This window comes from Saccoglossus kowalevskii, chromosome 10, assembly GCF_978046115.1.
Source record: "Saccoglossus kowalevskii chromosome 10, keSacKowa6.1, whole genome shotgun sequence".
NCBI classification, from domain to species: Eukaryota; Metazoa; Hemichordata; class Enteropneusta; family Harrimaniidae; genus Saccoglossus; species Saccoglossus kowalevskii.
In genome coordinates, this window is record NC_140650.1 from 20166260 (window position 1) to 20188222 (window position 21963).

At 35.3% G+C, this 21963-nt stretch overlaps 1 protein-coding gene across 1 annotated transcript; it reads left to right on the plus strand.

Moving 5' to 3' along the window:
• The first annotated feature begins 6 nt into the window (after positions 1-6).
• Positions 7-20584, plus strand: LOC102805060 (alpha-L-iduronidase-like). Its single transcript, XM_085504342.1, has 14 exons — positions 7-375; positions 1416-1556; positions 1755-1945; positions 2482-2577; positions 3184-3386; positions 5458-5558; positions 5770-5848; positions 12894-13140; positions 14102-14186; positions 14473-14570; positions 15254-15378; positions 16779-16904; positions 18052-18235; positions 18571-20584. The coding sequence occupies exons 1-14, from the start codon at positions 161-163 to the stop codon at positions 18663-18665; spliced, it is 1986 nt and encodes a 661-aa protein (XP_085360468.1). The 5' UTR covers positions 7-160; the 3' UTR covers positions 18666-20584.
• Positions 20585-21963: the final 1379 nt, after the last annotated feature.

The following is a 21963-nucleotide window of genomic DNA, read 5'->3' on the forward strand; positions in this document are numbered from 1 at the left end:
TTATTCGCGCTCAGTTCAGCTGGTAGTTTATTCAAGTTGTCTCAGTTGTCTCGTTCAACAACAGACTTTCTGAAGTAGTGCACGTTAGTATGGTCCAATAGCTAATAGCTTGTTGTGTTGCCTGCAACCAATTCTTTAATCAACCAAGAAAGTGAACGTCATGAAGTTTTCACAATTTTCTGCTTGGCTGATTGTGATTTATTGGAGTTCATTGCCAATGTCTTGGTTAGCTGTGCAAGTTGTCAAGTCTGCCTCTTCCTCTCGAATGACTCGATCGTCACGTGTATTTCCGGGTCGCACAGACGAATACACAATTACCGTAGATGATATTGTGGTCGCAAACTTCACCCATTTTTGGAAATCTACGGGTTTTTGGTATGTATTCACATTGTGATTGAAATTGTCATTGATAATTATACAATGTATTGTATTTATATTGCCCTCCACCAATGTAATCTGAAAGGGGCGTGGCAGTGTCTTATTCAGTTTCGCCTGTTTCTCTTTTTTGTTTTGTTTTGCCCCCTCCCCCGAGAGAGAGATATGATATGTTTTAATAAATTAATCTTAAAGCGGGAGAGTCGTCATTGTTTACAAACAAGCGTCTACCCATGAGCCGTTGCGTTTTTAGCGTGTGTTGTTATTTTCGCTTGTGTTGTTATTGTCGCTCCTGCTTTAATATTATTAAAATAAAGTTAGCGTTTAGGGAGTGGTTGTATTGAAGTGTATGAGCAAGACACTTTTCTCCAAATCAGGAGAATTTCACCAAATAAAATTTAAGTTTCGATTAAGAGAAATTGAAATTGAAAAAAGCAATTGTAATTCAAGCAATTCTCCAAATAATTTAACTGTAACCTGATTTTTTTCACTCTTCAAATTCAAAAATTTACTGGAATTTTTGATAAAAATAAAGCACTGTTCTGCATACAATTCAGGAGAATGATTTGGGGATAATTTTGAGTAAAGGTGCCTTGCTGTGTTTGGCAAACATAAATAAAAAAATGCATTTATTATGCTAGATCATTAATTAATGTATTATTTATTAATATTTTAGAAACATCTGTGCCAATTATGTAAGTACATGAACTACTTGTGGAGCAAGTATGGTTGTCATTATTGGTTCATTTGTACAGTGATGTTTCGGGGAAATATTGGCACTAAAAAAAATTCTCGTTAGAACAATTTGACTAAATTAGTAATAACATATATTCTTTGCTTTCTACAAGTAAAGTAAAGCAAGACAGTCATATTAAAATATCAGCTATAACACAAATTAAGCAATCTAGAAGTTAGTGAACTGCTTTTTTTCAGATGAAAGATTATCAGGATATAATTGTAGGATGTATAAAAAATTGTTGTTTCAAACTTGTATATATTAGTGTTTTAATACATTAAATGTTTTGGTAATTCAATTCCAGTCCACCTGAACCACACCAAGATGGCTACAAATATTTTCTAAGTGAAGATGAAGTGCAAAATTTAGCCTATATCGGTTCTATTCCACACAATGGTATTGAACAAATCAGAATCCATTGGTTGTTGGATATGATAACGATGAAGTAAGTTTTCAAAATTGTACAAATCAAATCAAACAGAATATTGTATAGTTGCAGTGTACCATAACTTTACTCTCTTAGACCAACTGGTAGAAATACAAGACTTCTTATTCAAATCATTCAAACTCCACCCCCAGTTTCGCAATGGCCCATCCCTTACTGTCTTAATTGTCACATGATCTATTTAATTCATACATATAGGATTGAAGATGGCACTGCAATATATAACTTCACTCTGCTAGATCAGCTGATAGACTTACTATGGCAGAATGGTCTAAGACCTGGCTTTGAGATCATGGGCAACCCATCAAGTCACTATAGTACATTTGATGACAAGGTACAAGTCACACAGTGGAGGGACATGGTGACAATGATAGCAAAACGATACATTGGTAAGTAGCATTTTCAACCAGGAACAGTACTAAGCAACCTCTATTCTGATTGGTTGTTGGCTGACTGTATTTCCCAGTTTTAAATATGAGAGCCAATGATGAATGAAAAAGACAAAATTAACCGGAAAATTTTGGAACAGTGAACATTTCTTTGAGATTCTTACAGCAAGTCTCTGAAATATTGAGGTAGAAAGTTGGTAAACATGATCTCTAATTTTTTGACAACTGAGCAGACGGCCTTACAATACAGTAGTGTTTATGCAAAGGACTTGTTATGCAAAGGACCTGGTCCCAATAGTTTAAAATATTGTTTTTTTTAGAGATGGCTAGTAATGGTAGTTACAGAAAGAAGTGTGATTATATTCAAACTGAATTTGCCATTCTTTTAGTATATATAAAAATGTTGTTTTCAGAGAAAATAAAGTTTTCCTCCTAGCTTTTATATTACTGTACCCAATCTGTAAAATAGTTGCAATGTTTTTAAGTGTAGTTTTGCATAGAGATAATGTCATTGTGTGGTCTCTTATTTATTTCAGATCAGTACGGTGTTGGGTATGTATCACAGTGGAACTTTGAGACATGGAATGAACCTGATCACCATGATTTTGATGATTTAAATATAACACTACAAGGTAATGTCATTTTGTGGCATTTACTTAATTTTACTCAGAGATCAATATGAACTTGGTTATATTTCACACTGGAATTTTGAGACCTGGAACAAACCAGATTTCAATGACTTTGACAACATCCATTCATTTTACAAACGCAATGCTTTTCCTGTATAAACCAAAAAAATCATTTATTGTGAATAAAATCTGACTTATTTTGACCATAGACACATCTAAGCACAAACACTATTGCAGTATTATGAAGAAGCGCAAATCCTTGATAAATGAACTTATTGCTTATACCTTGATCAACTGCACTTTTCGGGCCAATGACTTTGTGTTTCTGTTATGCATTAGTTTAAAATATGCATGTTACAGCTTTCGTTAAGGTTTTAGAAAAAATACAGAAAAATTAAATTTTCTTGTAAAAAAAATAGTTTTAATTAAAAAGTGCTGTAAACCATTTTGTTTCACTGATTTATGAAAATTTATCTATTGCGAGTTTAAAGTGGTTTACAGTATACAGACAGAAACACCAAATGCAATTTATAAAAAAATTATCGATTTTGAAAAGCAAACAGAACCAGTCCAGAAAAATTTCTTTATTTCAATTCTTTCATTCTGTAGGATTTTTAAACTACTACGATGCCTGCTCAGAGGGATTAAAAGCTGCCAGTCCATTGTTAAAATTTGGTGGTCCTGCAGGAGGCTGCAAAGACCCTCCAAAGTCACCGATATGTTGGGCATTACTAAAACATTGTGAGAGTGGTAAAAACTATTTCACTGGTGAGACCGGTGTAAGATTGGATTACATTGCATTTCACCATAAGGTACATTTCTTCATAGCAAGGATCATGAATATACAATGTTTTTATATTTTTACAACTGGCCTGATTCACTTAGACTTTATTTCATTTCTTCCCTTATTTTTGTCAGTCATTTCCATTACCAGTGTTTTTATTATGATTGAAGAATGCAGGTTAATCTCAAAAACTTATTATTATATGCAGGAAAAGATTGTAAATAAGGTTTATAAGGTTATAAATAAGGTTTGGAGAGTATATCACAAAGTATACACTCAGGTAGGAAGGAAATACATCAACTGATGCATAGCCGAGCTTGTTTTAATTGTTGTACTGCCTTTGTGCATACTTAGCGATATTTACTGAATGTTACTGCACAAATAAATGTAGTGTCGAACAGTTTTTGTCTAACTTGTATGAAAGCATAAGATCACAGTTACAACTTTTATCATGGTCTGATAGAGTGTGGAATGAATTGGGTCAGTGGTAGAGTGCATGCTTGTGGCTAGTAGGATTATGCAAGTTTAAAAAAAAATTCACTCACAGCATCTGGTGACTAACTTGAATTGAAGGCATTCTGAGTACATGACCCAACCATCTCAGTCTTCGGCTCTTAATTTCAATAATAATGTCCTTAGAATATGTTTGTCTATAAAGGTCATCATTGGATATGATCACTGGCCAGAATATTCTGCAAATTCTCCTTGTGGAAAGATGATAACTTGATCATGTTACACGCCAGCATTCAGATGCATTGAGAAGGACAGATTTTACATTGCTATTGTAGAGCTTGAGTTTAATTTTCTGACTGTATTGGCTTGCTTAATTCCAAGTTGGATTTTAGTTTTACGAAGGCATTCCTGGCTTTGACTATTACCATATGCATGAAATCAAACATAAAAACAGGACAAACGAAGATCACAGCATCATAGTGGTGTCAAAAGATTCAACAAACGCAGAAGCATTGTTTTGGTATTTCTGTGCTTAATAATGGGGTAAACATATTAAATGATAGGCAATTGTGATGTAACTAATTTGAAGTACACGTACCTCAAAGCCACATTCCTCACTGAATCCTAAGCATTTTGGCATTGAACTATAAAATAAGAGTGTCAAATTCAAAACTAAATTGATTTTTGCAGTAGATTTTTCGGTCCACGTCTTTCGCGCATTATGCAAGACCTCGCAGTGAACAGAAAATCACCAGAAATTCCACAAATACTCTACTTCAAGAAGCATACTATGTCAATAAAATTATTAAAAGTAAATGGTTTAAAAAACTTGATCTGATATTAAAAAATATTAACCATTCTTATCTTTTAAATGAAACAAATATTATCTCATTATCAAAATTAAAAACAATTGATGAGAAATTAAAAGAAGAGTTTACAACTGAGTGGAAAAATGAAATAAATAATGACAATAGGAAAAAATCAAATTCTAAAAATAAACTAAGAACCTACAAACTTTTTAAAACCAAAATAGAACAAGAAAACTACTTAACAATTATGAAAAACAGTGAACTTCGCAAATCCTTAACAAAATTTAGACTTGGCAACCACTGTCTGAAAATTGAAACAGGCCGGCATACAGGATTGGATTTTAAAGACAGAGTCTGCAATATGTGCGACAATGACCATGTTGAAGATGAACAACATTTTGTCACAAATTGTCCTCATTACAATGAAATAAGATTAAAACTTTACATTGTAGCTAATAAACGTATACCAAATTTTGACAAATTTAGTAATGAAAATAAATTCATATCATTACTAAGTGATGAGAAAATGTCTATTCCTTTAGCGCAATATTTAAAAAACTGTTTTAATACAAGACAGCAGCACCTACATAAACTAAGCCAGTAATACATTCCTTGTATTCAAATTATTATCTTTTTTTTTTTTTTTATGCCTTTTTGTTCCCTTACTTTTTATGTGGTTATTTTTCTTTTACTAATATCTGATTTGTAACCCTTTTCATCCCCTCCGGGGGATGTTGTGTGTTAATAAATAAATAAATTAATAAATATATCATGTACACTATTGTAAATTTTATTTTCTTGTTTACCACATAAACATTTTTATTTTCTCTCTCACAGGGTGAAGGGTCATCTATGCATATATTAGACACAGAATTGGAGACAATAAAGAGAATTCAAACAAAACATCCAACATTAGCACATCTACCAATATATAATGAGTAAGAGTAACTGTTACAATAATATATATCTTAAATATTTCTATGAAGTGCTTCATTTTTAAAATTCTATTTTCAAAATGCAATGAATGATATTCTGATTGAGAAGTATTTGATTATCGCTTTCTTTACATGTACTTGGTCGTAATATGGCTAGAGACATTTTTATACTTGTTAAATATAATTCTTAAGAAACTTTGTTAATTATTCACAGTGAAGCTGATCCACTTGTTGGTTGGAGCAAAGGAGAGGTTTGGAGAGCTGATGTCAGATATGCAGCTGTCGTGGCCAAGGTAGAAATCAACTCATATCAGATTATTATTATAGATGATAATGATAGAAAGTCTTGATGTAATAGTTTTAGCTTTGTTTAGTATATAAATTGTTTGAATGTAGGAATACTGGATCTGTAAGTTGTAATGTGATGTTTGGATAGTTAATATATGGTACCTAATCACAGCATATATTGTTAAAGGGGCACTTCCAGTTAAGCCTAATCTCACAACATATTTACTTTCTGGATTAAAATTACAATGGATAACAAAAGATAGATTAACTTCGTAAATAACATAAACAATAGTGTCCCATGATTCTTTGGTGCAATCCCTGGGCTTGGAAGGTTTCCCTTTCAGATTATGAAATATTATGCATATCTTTGAACAGCTGCAATGAACGTACCCACAATTTATATGTAACCTTTGACCTCTTGTACATCGATGTGTAATTTGCATAAATTAGCATGACTTACAGCAAGTCTCAGAAGTATTGGGGCAGTCAATTTGCAAACTCGCTAGCCAATTGGCTAACTGCTTTGGTTTTGACTGAACGATTGGCTTTCGAATCTCGCTGGCGCCGTTTTGTGCATCTGTGTGTATGTCTGGCTTTCCCACTGATATCTCAAGAACAATATATTGGTTTTTGATGAAACTTGATGTGTAGATGCTCTTGGCTAATTCACAGATTTGATTACTCTAGGTTTTAGTTTAAATCCATGCATATTAATTACCTGATTTGCATGTCATAATTAGCTGATTTTTAGCTGTACCATGACTGTTTCACTGATATCTGAAAAACCACTCATTGGATTTTAATGAAACTAGGTACCTACATGTATGCTATGAGACAATGCAAAGATCTGATTATTAAAATTGTGGGTAAAACTTGCATATTAATTACCTAATTTGCATAATGATAGGTCAATTTTCAGCTTTTCAACTGATACATGTATGTCACATATGTAACAAGATGTTATGTTGAACTGTGACCCGCCCTCATGAATATTAAGTATCTGGAGTACTGCGCATGTATTCTCTCGCGAGTCAGTGACGGACGCAGCATGGTCTGTATTTGTTTACCTACTATACAGAATAAACCCAGTGAGTTACACGTAAGGTCTTCAGTTATTCATTCATGCAAGCAGCATATGAAACATGGTGTCAGAAGTGATTGTTATTTGCCATAACTAAAGAAATTTGATCCACGTAACAGAAGCAAGATTGAACTTACCGGCGATCGGAGATCGACAGTGAACGCACGACGGCAGTTCAGCGACATCAAGTTTGACAGAAACGCATCAGATTTCACAAAAATCTGTGAGTAAATGTTGATGAATCGCTGATGATTTATTACTGTGTACAAATTTTGAAGCATAGCAACGTCTTTGAAAAAGATCGTGTTTCAAAAAGTACGGTGGCCCAGAAGTGCAAAACCTGAGTCGACCGAAATAGAAGTACGGTGGCCCAAAAAAACAAGATACAGATTTGAATTTTGCAAATTTCCACTACACTGTTGTTACGATACACAACATGGAGAACATCAAGGCACCAGATAAGCTTGATGTGAACGCCAACAATTTAGCATTGGTGTGGAAGAGGTGGAAAGAAGAGTTGACACTTTATACAGAGCTAGTGTTAACAGAAACACAAGAAAACAAGAAATGCAAATTATTTCTATATCTCATCGGGAAAGAAGGAAGAGAGATATATGAAACAATGAAATTTGAGAAAGAAGAGAAAGATCTCAAGTTGGAAGACTTAATTAAAGCTTTTGATGATCACTGCAACCCGAAGAAGAATGAAACAGTAGAGAGATACAAATTCTTCACTAGAAATCAAGAACCACATGAAGGACTTGACAAGTACATAACAGATTTAAAGGTTCTTGTAGCAACATGTAATTTCAGTACATTACATGACTCTCTCATCAGAGACAGACTGGTTTGTGGTATTGGTGACACCAGACTCAGAGAAAGACTGTTGAGAGAAACGGATTTAGATTTAGACAAGTGTCTCCAGATCTGCAGAGCTTCTGAACTGTCTAAAAAGAGAATCCGAACTATAGAAGCCCCTGTAGTTGTCCATGCAGTGAGACAGTCACACGGTGAAGCACAGAAGTCATACAAGAAGACATTTAGTGTTTCGCTACAGAGTTGCAAATACTGTGACAAGAAACATGACCACGATAAAGACAAATGTCCTGCCTATAGAAAGCAATGCCATAACTGCAAAAGGATGAATCACTTTGCCTCACAGTGCAGAGTAAGCGCAAACAGAAAGCAGTGTATAATATAGCAGAATACAGTGACAATGAGTGTGAGGAAATACAGTTAGTCACATTATCACCAGAAAACGAATATGTCAATAGAGTGACTGAGAGCAGTTTTCCCAAGCAGCTACATGCTACAAGGAACATTAATAAGAGACCAGTCAGGTTTCAGCTTGATTTGGGAGCATCATGCAACATCATTCCATTAAAGGAACTAGGCAATGTGAATGATTACGAATTCATAAAGACAGATAGAGTACTAGTGATGTACAACAAGGCAACGATGAAGCCTAAGGGACAGACCAAAGTTAAAATGGTCAACCCAAAGAATGGAAAGAAATACAGAGCAGAGTTTGTAGTAGTTGACGATGAGACAAGCATACCGTTACTAGGAAGTAGAGCTATTCAACAAATGGGACTAGTTAAGGTACAACACAAACAAATCATGGTTGTTAATGACAAACCAACAGCCAAGATGAGACTACCAGTACACCGAACTGACAAGAAAACTGATATGAAGCCAGTGTCAGCAGAGCAAATAGTCAAAGAGTTTCCAGACGTCTTTGAAGGTACAGGTAAATTAGCATGAAAGTACCACCTTGAGTTAGACCCAAATGTGCAACCAGTCATCCATCCTCCAAGGAAAGTACCTGTTGCAGTCAAAGGTCAGCTAAAGGATGAACTAGATAGACTGATAGAAGAGAAAATAGTAGCACCAGTTACAGAGCCAACACCCTGGGTGTCTAGTCTAGTAACAGTAATCAAGCCAGGCAAAATGAGAATTTGCATTGATCCTCGTGACTTGAATACAGCACTACATAGAAGTCATTACCCTTCACCGACTATAGAAGACATATTACTAGAGCTGAGCAAAGCTAAGGTGTTTAGTGTTTTGGATGCCAAGAATGGTTTCTGGCACATTGAGTTGGATAAGGAGAGCTCTTATCTAACTACATTCAATACACCATTTGGTAGGTTTCGTTGGTTACGAATGCCCTTTGGTATATCTACAACGCCCAAGGAGTACCAGCGTAGACAAGACCAAGCTATTGAAGGATTGCCAGGTGTGAGGTCCATAGTCGATGACATACTGATATTTGGTGAAGGAGAATCAGTGAGTGAAGCTACAATAGACCACGACATAAAGATGCGTGCACTGATGAATCGATGCAGAGAGCGCAATCTGAAACTGAACAAAGACAAAATCAAATTGAGGTTGAGTCAAGTTCCATTCATTGGACACCTCATAACTGATGAATGTCTAAAGCCAGATCCAGCAAAAGTGAGAGCTGTGACTGAGATGCCGAAGCCAAAAGATGTGGCTGGAATTCAGAGATTCCTAGGATTTGTCAACTACCTGAGTAAGTTTCTACCAAAACTTAGTGATATCTGTGAGCCGCTCAGAAAGCTAACACATAAAGATAGTGAGTGGTGTTGGTGGAAAATCCATGATGATACAATAGATGAAGTGAAACGGTTAGTCACTTCTTATCCAGTACTACAATACTATGACATGGATAAAGAACTAACCTTGCAGACAGATGCGTCACAAACCGGTTTAGGTGCAGCCCTAACCCAGAATGGTCAGCTTTCGCAAGCAGAGCATTAATGGATGCTGAGACAAGATATGCTCAAATAGAGAAAGAGTTGTTATCAGTTATTTTTGGATTAGAAAGATTTCACCAGTATACCTATGGCAGAAAGGTCAATGTACAGTCTGATCATAAACCGTTGGAGATGATCCTGAAGAAGCCTCTTCTTAGTACTCCAGAGACTGCAGAGAATGCTGTTAAGATTACAACAGTATGAGGTAAACCTGTTATATCATCCGGGAAAGCAAATGTACTTAGCAGATACACTAAGCTGTGCATACTTGCTGGATGAACCCCTGGATGGTTTGCAGACAGATATTGAGACAGTGAACATGTTAGATTATCTACCGATTGCAGAACCGAGAAAAGATGATATCAGACAACACACAGAAAGCGATGAAAGCCTTCAGATGTTGTCTAATGTGATACAAACTGGATTTACAGAAAATAAGGCCCAGTTAACTGCACAAATAACTCCTTACTTTCATATCCGTGATGAACTAAGCACTCAGAATGGTGTGATATTCAAAGGTGAACGAGCAGTAGTACCACGTTCACTAAGAGATGATATGTTAAAACGTATTCATTCATCACATATTGGTATTGAAGGATGTCTACGCATAGCCAAAGAATCATTGTACTATCCAAACATGAGTGCAGAGTTCAAAGATTACATCGCAAAATGTGATGTGTGCCAGACTGTAGGAACGCGACAACAGAAAGAAACTCTGATTCCGCATGAAGTTCCAAATAGGCCGTGGGCAAAATTTGGGACCGACCAGTTCGTATTGAATGGAAGAGATTACTTAGTCACTGTAGACTACTATTCCAACTATTGGGAGATTGACTACTTACCAGATACAACAGCGAAAACAGTTATAAGTAAACTCAAAGCCCAATTTGCTAGACATGGGATACCAGACACATGTATCTCAGATAACGGTCCACAGGAAGTGTCAGAAGCATTTAAGAAATTCAGCAAAGATTGGGAATTCGAACATATTACTTCTTCTCCACGATACCCCCAGAGCAATGGTAAAGTTGAGAACGCAGTGAAGACAGCAAAGAACATCACGAGAAAAGCACGACTAGCTGGCACAGACCCTTACTTAGCTATACTAGATTTCAGAAACACTCCAACTCAAGGAATGAACAGCAGCCCAGTGCAGAGACTCATGAATAGGAGAACAAAGACTACACTACCTACAACTGCAAAACTTCTCAAACCGTCAGTAGTGAGGAATGTAGGAAAGCAGATAAAGAAGAACAAAGCTAAGCAAGCATAACTACTATAACAAAGGAGCCAGAGATCTACAAACACTTCAGCAAGGAGACACAGTAAGAATTATGCCTACAGCAATATCAGACAAAGAGTGTAAAAAGGCTGAAGTCAACAAACAAGTGAACATTAGGTCATATGAAATTACAATTGAAGATGGACGAACTCTATGTAGAATCCGCAAACACCTGAGGAAAACCTGTGAGAAATACACTCCAAATGAAACCGCTGACATAGTTGGAACTCCTGCAAATCTAGCAACAAGAATAGAAACCAAGAAGCAGGAACACAAGATCATATCTCCAGATGTCTCCATAGCAGAGCAAGATGACAAAGCATACAGTAGTACACAAAACATAGCGGAAAATTCAGTTAGAATGACTAGATCAGGAAGAGTAATCAGAAAGCCGCAATATTTAACGGACTATGTAGAGAACTGTTAGTTTAGAACTATTAGTTAGAAATTTGTTAGTTAGATAGACTGTTAGATTGTGAACTGTAGAATGCTTTCAAGAGAGAACAATAGTTCATTAACTGAGAACTTTTGAAATATGTTTTACGCGATAGAAGTGTTGATTTAAATTTCATTCTTGTTTTAAAAGAGAAAGGATGTAACAAGATGTTATGTTGAACTGTGACCCGCCTTCATGAATATTAAGTAGCTAGAGTACTGCGCATGTACTCTCTTGTGAGTCAGTGACGGACGCAGCATGGTCTGTATTTGTTTACCTACTATACAGAATAAACCCAGTGAGTTACACGTAAGGTCTTCAGTTATTCATTCATGCAAGCAGCATATGAAACAACATACTAATCATCACACTACAACGAAACTTGGCACATAGGACAATGCACATACCTGATTGGTTTGGGGTTAATATCTCAAGTTCTAATCACATTTCAATGAAACTCGGTACATTGATGGTCTGTACATAGCGCAGACCTTTTTACATTCAATTTGTGCATAATAATTACCTGATTTGCATAATAATTAGTCAGTTTTCAGCTTTTCCATCAATATCTCAAGCACTTATCCTATTTCAATGAATCTTGGTACATGAATACTCTAAGAAAATGCAATGATCTAATTAATTTGGGAGTTATTTACATCCATAATAATTAACCTAATTTGAATAATAATACTTTTCAGCTTTCCATCAATTTTTTTAAAATTAATCATAACACTATAACTTGGTACGCACATGCCCTTGAAATCTATGCATAATAATTGGGAAAAATGCATTAGTTTGGGATTATTAATTGCCGAATTTGCCAAATATGGAAATTTGGTTTGTATCTGAGGTGATGTGATTAGTATAATAATGAAAAACTTGCATATTGATTATCTAATTATTATTACACAATTTTAGATATTCCAAAATGTGATTTAAATTGAACTTGTGGTAGAGGTTCTCTGGACTCAATTAAACCGAAAAAAAAAAGATCAAATATATTTTCTGTAATTATTATAAACTTCAATAATGTGGATCACATAGTTTTCACATTGTACATCTCAAATAGCAGAAAAATATTAGTTGCCAAGCTTCTTGTTTAAAAGGCTTTAATTTTTAATATGTCTTCAATACTCTCAGCATACCAGAGTTCTTCAGCTTACTCTGATTTTCTCTTTTTGACAATCAATTATGTTTGTTTCATGCTCATACAAGTTATTTGCTCTATAAGCATGTGAGCTTATGTGCATAACAGTGGTTTGTCTATGGTCAAAATAAATTTGATAAATCAATATACCGATACATGCAATTGTTGTACCATCTTGTAATAGAGGAAATATGAATCCCATGATGCCACTCATGGTTTTATCAAACAGCTATACACACAAGTGATATCAAAAGATAATCTCATAGAAAAAAATGTATTCTGCTGATACATGTATCAATAATTCTTTAATACATTTATTTTCAGATAATTGCTCAACATCAAAATTTAGTTTTAAAAAGACCTGATAACAAGATCAACTATGCGTTGCTTAGCAATGACAATGGCTTCCTCAATTTCTATCCACATTATTTTGATGAGAGGACTTTACTTGCTAGATTTCAAATGAACAACACAACACCTAAAAGTGTTCAGTATATAAAGAAACCAGTTATCAGTGTAATGGGGTTGTTAGCATTGATGGGAGATGTACAGTTGCAGTCACATGTCTTAGGTAAGTGTTCAGTATATAAAGAAATCAGTTGTCAGTGTAATGGAGTTGTTAGCATTGATGGGAGATGTACAGTTGCAGTCACATGTCTTAGGTAAGTGTTCAGTATATAAAGAAACCAGTTATCAGTGTAATGGGGTTGTTAGCATTGATGGGAGATGTACAGCTGCTGTCACAATCTTAGGTAAGTGTTCAGTATATAAAGAAACCAGTTATCAGTGTAATGGGGTTGTTAGCATTGATGGGAGATGTACAGTTGCAGTCACATGTCTTAGGTAAGTGTTCAGTATATAAAGAAACCAGTTATCAGTGTAATGGGGTTGTTAGCATTGATGGGAGATGTACAGTTGCAGTCACATGTCTTAGGTAAGTGTTCAGTATATAAAGAAACCAGTTGTCAGTGTAATGGTGTTGTTAGCATTGATGGGAGATGTACAGCTGCTGTCACATGTCTTAGGTAAGTGTTCAGTATATAAAGAAACCAGTTGTCAGTATAATGGGGTTGTTAGCATTGATGGGAGATGTACAGCTGCTGTCACATGTCATGTGTTGTTGGCCCATTCAGGGTGCTATCACTTGCTGAGATTTAGTATGTGTATTGTTAGGCTGTGAATCAACACATCTAATCTTGATTTCTTTTATTTTGTAACTGCATCGATTACTTGATTGATGTTGATTTTTAAGTCAAAAACGTCTTTTTCTAGTTTTAACTACAAGATACATTCAGGACATGCAACGTATTGTAGATTTGTATTTTTATCATGACGATGTCGAAACAGTGTAACCATACTCTGTAGAGAGGGATAGAGCCAGTAGTTGAAACATATTTTTTATTAAACAGATCGAGCATTCACTGCCAGTTAGTTAATTATTAAAAAGAAAGAAACCATCTGTGTTGTGATAAAAAAACAATTATAGGTTTCAAATGAATTATGGTATTGTGTTATTTGATTTATCATTGCAGTGAATGGATCCATTGTGGGCAACGATAGTAGAGTTGGTGTGATTGCATCTAAACATATACCAACAATGAATGCCACATCAGATAGGTATGAGAAAACAATACAATTCCTTTTCACATCTAAACTCACACAAAGACGGGACCAGTATTTGAATGCACTAAAACTACCGTACTTATAGTGACTAGACATTTGCACATCACAATCTGTCGCATACTAATCCTTGCTGAATCTTAGGTGTTTAGTGCCACCAAATGGCACAATTTAGAGATTCTTTTTTGGGGGTGAGCTCATTTCAGGCCAGGTATATAGCAATAAGTGAAGCATAATATGTGCAATGTCAAGCATTTCTCATCAGTCAATATTTTTGTTTTAGTTGGCAAGTTACAGTCCTCATCTACAACAGTGATGATACAAGTTCGGTGATTGAACAAGATATCGTTAATTTAAAAATGTCGCTATCAACAGTGAAAGGTAATATCTATCATTATACATCTGTCGCCGCAACACCATGAGTTACAGCGTGCCGTAATGTTGCAGTATTGCACCGGGTATTTTCATTTTACCATAGTAGGAAACACGAATTCCAAATATGGAACGATTACATGCGTAAGCATCCTCTAATAATAAAAACAAACATGGCTGCCCCCAGGGTTTATAAATGCCACAACAGTAAATTCTTATAATATACATTTGTAACTATATTAGTTTTTCTTTATTTATTTTTGCTTGTCCAAATTGAATATCTTCATGAGTAATTAATTTTGGGACTACATGACAGGGCTGTGTGGTCATCTCTCTATAAAATGGCAACTTTAATGAGCTATCCTGGCATCAACCAGGCTCGGTCGAACACAAGCACCTGCGGACCTTATCCAAGGCTCCCGCAAAGTCGCATTCGTTGGTGAATGAATCTCGGCCTGTGTAATAGGCCTTTCCATTGAGTCTGTGGCCACTCACCCAGGGTAGGGGTCGACCCTTTTGATGTTCAGCCTAAGGTAGGATTTGAACTTGGGTCTTATGATCACAAGTCTGATGCGACAACCACTATGCTACCAGTGAATGTTATTAAGACTTACAGTTTCACTTTAAAAAAAAACCTATTAAATAATTGAATAATTGTACGTAACTGTGTCTGTGTTATTTCTTATCAACAGATGATATAAACTATGCAGTGTATCTGCTTGACAACAGTAATGGTAATCCGTACGCCTTGTGGGAAAAGATGGGGAAACCAGTCTTCCCCACAGATGAACAATTCAAGCAAATGAGAAATAATCAGGTAAAGCTTTTCTAGGAATAAAATTAATTTCTTTGTTTGGTTTTAGCAAAGTTTAAGATTGAGCAAATAATTTGGAATAACAAACTGATTCTTCTGGGAGGGAAATCGGTCTTCATTCAGGATTTTGTTGATGCTGGAATTTTGTTTGTTAAACAAATGTATGAGGAAACTGGGAAACTACGGGCATGGGAGGAGATTCAGAGTAAAGGAGTACCTGGGTCATGCTTTCTAAAATGGTATGGCCTGATACAGTGCATACCTCACAAACTAAACAACTCTGATTTTGACGAGAATGTTAACCCTTTGGATAAACCAGTTAGACTTAAACACGGCAGTACATCGGTTGAGTTACAAAATTGTACTACGAAAACTGTAGCTAAGAGTATTGTTAACAACAAATTTATCTCGCCTAGATCTGAGACCTATTTTACTGTATTATTGAATATTTCACACTTGATGTCTTGGTTGCCAATCTACCAGTTACCCTTTCGTACTACAATTGATACTCGTCTCAGAGAATTTCAACTCAAAATAATCCATAATATTCTGACCACAAACAAAACATTATTTAAGATGAACCCTCCCATTGTGGAGTCTGATCTGTGTACTTTCTGTTCATCATGCTCTGAATCTCTTATCCATTTGTTTTACCAATGTCAATGCACCCAAGATTTTTGGGAAACACTGTATATGCTTTGGGGGGGGGGTAAGCTTGGCCTGAGGGCATTCCCGAATGCACAACAAATCCTTTTTGGGGATGAAAACTTTACATGTTTAGTCAACTTCCTCTTTCTGGTAGCAAAAAATATATTTACTTGTGTAGACATAAAAATCAAAAGCCAGAATTCATGGCATACAAAAGATATGTAAAATATTTCCTGGAGATAGAGTACTTCATTGCTGTCCGACGGAATAAGTTGACTTCTCATAACAAGAAATGGGGATATTTTATGAAAAATGTTACCCAATCCACTTCACAATATGTAGATTAATTGCAATTTGTAATGTACAAACCAGGTATGTAAGATGTTAATTTCAGTGCAAACTCCAATAAAAGTTTATAAATACAACAAAAAAAAAAAAAAAAAAAGTTTAAGATTGATTAAGGTGTGTAATTCTCCAGAAAGATTTTAGTTGTATGAATTTTATGAAATATTACAAATCAGATCTGTTGTTGCATTACTCACTGCCAGAAAGAGACATTTTTCCTCTTATACAGCCGTTCTGAGAATTATTCGGACATTCAGTTAGCAAAATGACTTCGAAGATATATGTTCGAAAATATATGCTAACTGACTGTCCGAATAATTCTCAGAACGGCTGTAACATTGAGCAAATTTATTGTCCTTGGCATATTTGAGTTCTAATATTTACAATGAATATCATATTTTTATTTTTAGGAGCCAGTAAGAATAGTAGGACCTGTTCCATTTACACCCATCACTGCAAAATTAAACTTCACACTAAATATGCCTGGTGTCTTATTGGTTCATTTGTGCAAGAAGCCAGTTGTTCAGCCAGACCAGGTTAATTTCTCTTTTATGGTTACCATCAAAACAGGTTTCTGTTCTGTAATTCTGTTTTCTAAATTAGAAGCAAATATGCTTATATAAGTGTTGGAGATGATCACTAGTATGTGCTTTAATAGATCTGCATATCTAACTCAAATACAAAACAATAACAATTTATTACATGACAGTCCCTGTCCATTTTCATTGAGGGTTTGTTTAGGAAGCCAGTGTTAGCCAACTTTAATAATAATCTGTGTAGAATTCAGGGCAAATGCATGGGACTATCACTAAATTTTGTATTTTAGTTTGTCTATAGGTGGTTTCAAATCCTCATTGCCTTCACCAATTCGCCTATACAATGTAGCCTAAAAATCAAGTACACTACGACGAGACACAACTACACAAAACAATGTACTGACATTATACTGCATAACACAGGATCCATACTGGATGCAAAATTCATATTTATTTTTTCAGATAATTACATTACATTACATTAAATTAAATTAAAGCAATAAATTCCAGTGTCCTTAGCAAGACACCAAGCAATAAATTCATTGTCCTTGGCAAGACAGCAGACAATAAATTCCATTGTTTTTAGCAAGACAGCAAGCAATAAATTCCATTGTTTTTAGCAAGAGGCAAACAATAAATTTATTGTACTTAGCTAGACAGCAGGCAATAAATTCATTGTCCTTGGCAAGACAGCAGGCAATAAATCCCATTGTTCTTAGCAAGACAGCAGGCAATAAATTCATTGTCCTTAGCTAGACAACAGGCAATAAATTCCATTGTTTTTAGCAAGAGGCAAGCAATAAATTCATTGTTCTTAGCTAGACAGCAGGCAATAAATCCCATTGTTTTTAGCAAGAGGCAAGCAATAAATCCCATTGTTCTTAGCAAGACAGCAGGCAATAAATTCATTGTCCTTAGCAAGACAGCAGGCAATAAATTCCATTGTTCTTAGCAAGAGGCAAGCAATAAATTCATTGTCCTTAGCAAGACAGCAATTTAAGATTTTTGAATGGTGGGTCAAATTCAGAAAATTACTGATATGCTGTAATGAAAATGTAGAACTCCAGGACCTGTTTTGTATAATATAGGTGTGGGTATATAATTTTAAATTACTCCTGCAGTGTAATAGCTTTTATTTTCTCCATAGACAACTGGTGTACGACTCTATAGAATCACTAATGAGATTGTTTTAATTATCTGGGACGATGGATGTGTCAATTCAAAATGTCTCAAAACATTTGAAGTAGAGTTTTCTTCAAAGAGTTCTGAAGGTCCATATAAGAAAATCAACGACATTGATTTGATATTCACTTCAATGGTTTACTCAAGAGGTAATTATTATTCACATACACCAGTCAATTAGTTATTCACTTGATATTCTCACTAGATGATTGAAATCAATAACTTGGGTGGTCTTAGCCCTGTGTGGTGGGGGTCACATTTAGAGTTTGTGAATTTTACTATTATTAAAGGGTGGTTGTCTTCATATCCCATGTCCATTGGGTATGGGTACTCCCAGAATGTATATACCTACATGAATGCCCCGGGGTCACATTCCTTTTTTTATCGTGGATTTTGGGGTCTTGGTACTTGAGCCTGTAGATCAGAATGCCTCACTTTAATGTAGTATGTGGTATATTAAACTTGTGATTGTATTGGTTTCCAGGTGCATCGTCATCAATATCTGGGTATTACCGGGTAAGAGCTGTGGATTACTGGAACAGACCGGGAGAATATTCACTTCCAGTACAACTTGTATAATCAATGCAAAGCAATCCAACACAGGATGTCTGATCTGCTCCAAATTATATATTTGCTTCCAAGGCATACTTAACTTAGAATACTCTAAGTAAATTTTTTGTTACCTATCACAAAATAACCATGACTTGAAATTAACAGCAGATTTATAGCAAAATACAAAAAAATAAAACGTATTATATATTTGCCTCCAAGGCATACTAAACTTAGAATACTCTAAGTAAATGTTTTTTTACCTATCACAAAATAACCATGACTTGAAATTAACAGCAGATTTATAGCAAAATACAAAAAAATAAAACGTATTATATATTTGCCTCCAAGGCATACTAAACTTAGAATACTCTAAGTAAATGTTTTTTTACCTATCACAAAATAACCATGCCTTGAAATTAACAGCGCATTTATAGCAAAATACAAAAAAAAACGTACATTATACCAGTACAAGTTTCGTGGGAAAAAGATTTGTTTGAAGGCAAAATTGAATACAATTGATATTCTTTAAAATTGATATCAGTTATTCACAAATGCAAAGTGAGCCTTATCAAAATTTCAGCCTTGTCGCAAAGTGTTGCAGTGTCTGTGCCATAGGACTGCACAGTCCTTGCTGCACGGTCACTTTTTTGCATGTAAATTAGCACTGCAGCATGGATGCGACTACTTCCTACTTCAGTACAATCAAACGAAAGAAATGCCAAAGGCATTTCAAGCAAGGGCAGTAAGGCCCGAGAGACTGTTATAGCATGTAAACGCCCTCATGCGGCATTACGTAGAAATTGCCCGGTGACGTTCCTGTTGAGACTTGTCACTCAAACTACAACTACTTCCTGTTTATTGGTGTATTATTGTACACTACATGTAAATACCATTACTTTTTGGTGAGCTTTGCAGATTTAAAAACGCCCCTCAACAACTAAAGCACATCATACTTGGTTCATTAAATAGGCTACTAATTGATTTGCACTAATTGCCGTCGGTGACTCTTTCGATACTTTCCAGTCACCAAAGAAATACCTAATTTAAAGCTTGGTAATGTCTCAGTTTGCACGTCTCGTTGATCTGTGCAGTCTAAGTCGTCATCTGTGTTTATATGAGACCAGAGGTACATTACTTGGGGTTTGCAACTCGCATAGTACTGTATGATGACATCATGTCAAGATCCCATTGAAGTCTCATCTCGTAGATAGCGAGACTGAGGCTACGACCTTCTGACATGATATATATCAATGTTCAAGGTTTGTAATGAAAAAATAAAACTTTTCTTGCCACTATCGTAGTGAAAAATGTAATACATCGAAAATGTACAGAAAATATAGTTCTCGTAATCCGTCATATCGTGGGCAGCTATTTTTCTGAGTTGGAACGCTTATGCGAGAGCGAGATTGTAACGGGATCTTGGTATCATGTCACCGTAGTTGCAAACCCCAAGTAATGTACCTCTGATGAGACCCATATATCTACCACCCTTTAAATGTGTATAATCTGCATGTATTTATAACTGTTAATTTGTTCAAGTATAGTATTGCAGCACACGATGATTGCAAGACTACTACTTTACTGCTTCTAATCATTGTTAACTGAGATCGATGCCGGTATTTGCTTTGGGTTTGACGTAATCAGTATCAGCTGAATTTAATTTTATATATTTTATTTTTACTAACTATTCATTGTTTTGTAATTGTACATACATCTTACTTTGTATTACTTTAACTATCGCCACATGTGGGCTTTTGCGATTACCAAGACATATAAAAAAACTGCAAGTAAACAATTAAAACATTTATATTTTTTAAACAGTTGGTAATGGATGACAGAAACAACTGTGATAACCACGGACATGCAAACTATCATGAGAGTGGCAGCGGTTTAGACGGCACAACAACTTACTTTCACTTTTGAAGTAAAGGTACTTGCATCTTCGGGAGGCTATATAAGTATTTCTTACTCCCTCGCCTCATGTGGCACACACATTGTGAGTTTCTATGGCAGCTTGACTGCCATCTCAGAGATCCTTTTTCATAGTCAAACACGGCTACAAAACCTAGCTTGCCCGTTAGCCCCATTCACAACATCACTGGTGTCAATAACCTTGCTGAGCGATCCAGTAAGATGAAGCATTATACTATATGAAGTGAAATCCAATATCTCAATACTTCCACATATTTTGGTGTACAGATTAGATAGGTAGGTGAATCACCATACGACAGAACATTTCAGCATGGGCAATTACCTGGCATCACTTGATCTTGAGGACGCATATCTGCATGTACAGAATCACCCTGAAAGCTGATGAATTGCTACGTTGCATGATTCTATAAATAAGATTTTGAATAAGTGTGCTATACTAAATCTTAATGCATTCCCTTACTACTGCACTTCCTATAGTACCTAGTCTTTATCATACCCCTTGCAGTAACACCTAGTTCCCATCACATCCTGGGGCAAAAATAACAAGGTGTTATTGTTTCCCTGATTAACTTATATTAGTTATGGGTTCCTTTTGTACTTTGATTACTTTGATTATTTTACTAGCGGCAAAAAATGTTCATCATACACCTAATGGGTCACTATTATTGTGAGAGGTAGTTTTATTAAAATTACCTTCCTAACATATTACTATTCCAAATGCAAAAAAAACAAAAAAACAATCATGATTTTGTGTGTCTCTGTCAGGTATGGCCCGCACTTATTTGCCCCTCTCAAATGGAACATTCCATTTTATGATCTCTGCTCAGCTGTACTGTAAGATTGTTTATTATTTTGTGAATTTTCGACGAGTTGAAAGTAAAATATAATAGAGAAAAGGGTAATTTCACTGAATCATACCTTCAGTGAAAATATTTTCCAAGTGAAGTTTAGTAACTCATTTTTCAATTCAATATTCCAAATAAGAATACTTTTGAGTAACTACAATATTTAAATGCCCAATTTATCCCAGGCCTTCCTGTGTTATTGTGTGTGTGTGGTGCGTGTGCGCCTGATACACATGTATGTGCAATCTTGTCATGATTGGGACAAACATGGCAGACATCACTTCAATTTGTAAATTTAAATAGAGCCTATTTACTTTTTGACAAATTTGTCTCCACCCAAATGTCTTTCATACATGCCTTGAGCAATTCACTTCAAACTTATACATATTAAATATGTGTATTGTAGGCAATACTTTGATAGATGGTATATCATGGAATACACACATACACTAATAGTAAATAATCAAGGATATGGCGCATGGTATGTTGGGCGTGTATTCTTCAAATTGGATGCAAGAAATAATTACTGGAGGTTGATGCACGTAATT

Coding starts and splice junctions, on each gene's coding strand:
- LOC102805060 (XM_085504342.1), top strand. CDS start 161: ATGAAGTTTTCACAATTTTCTGCTTGGCTGATTGTGATTTATTGGAGT. Junction 376..1,415: donor TGGAAATCTACGGGTTTTTG/GTATGTATTCAC, acceptor ATTCAATTCCAG/TCCACCTGAACCACACCAAG. Junction 18,236..18,570: donor TTCAATGGTTTACTCAAGAG/GTAATTATTATT, acceptor ATTGGTTTCCAG/GTGCATCGTCATCAATATCT.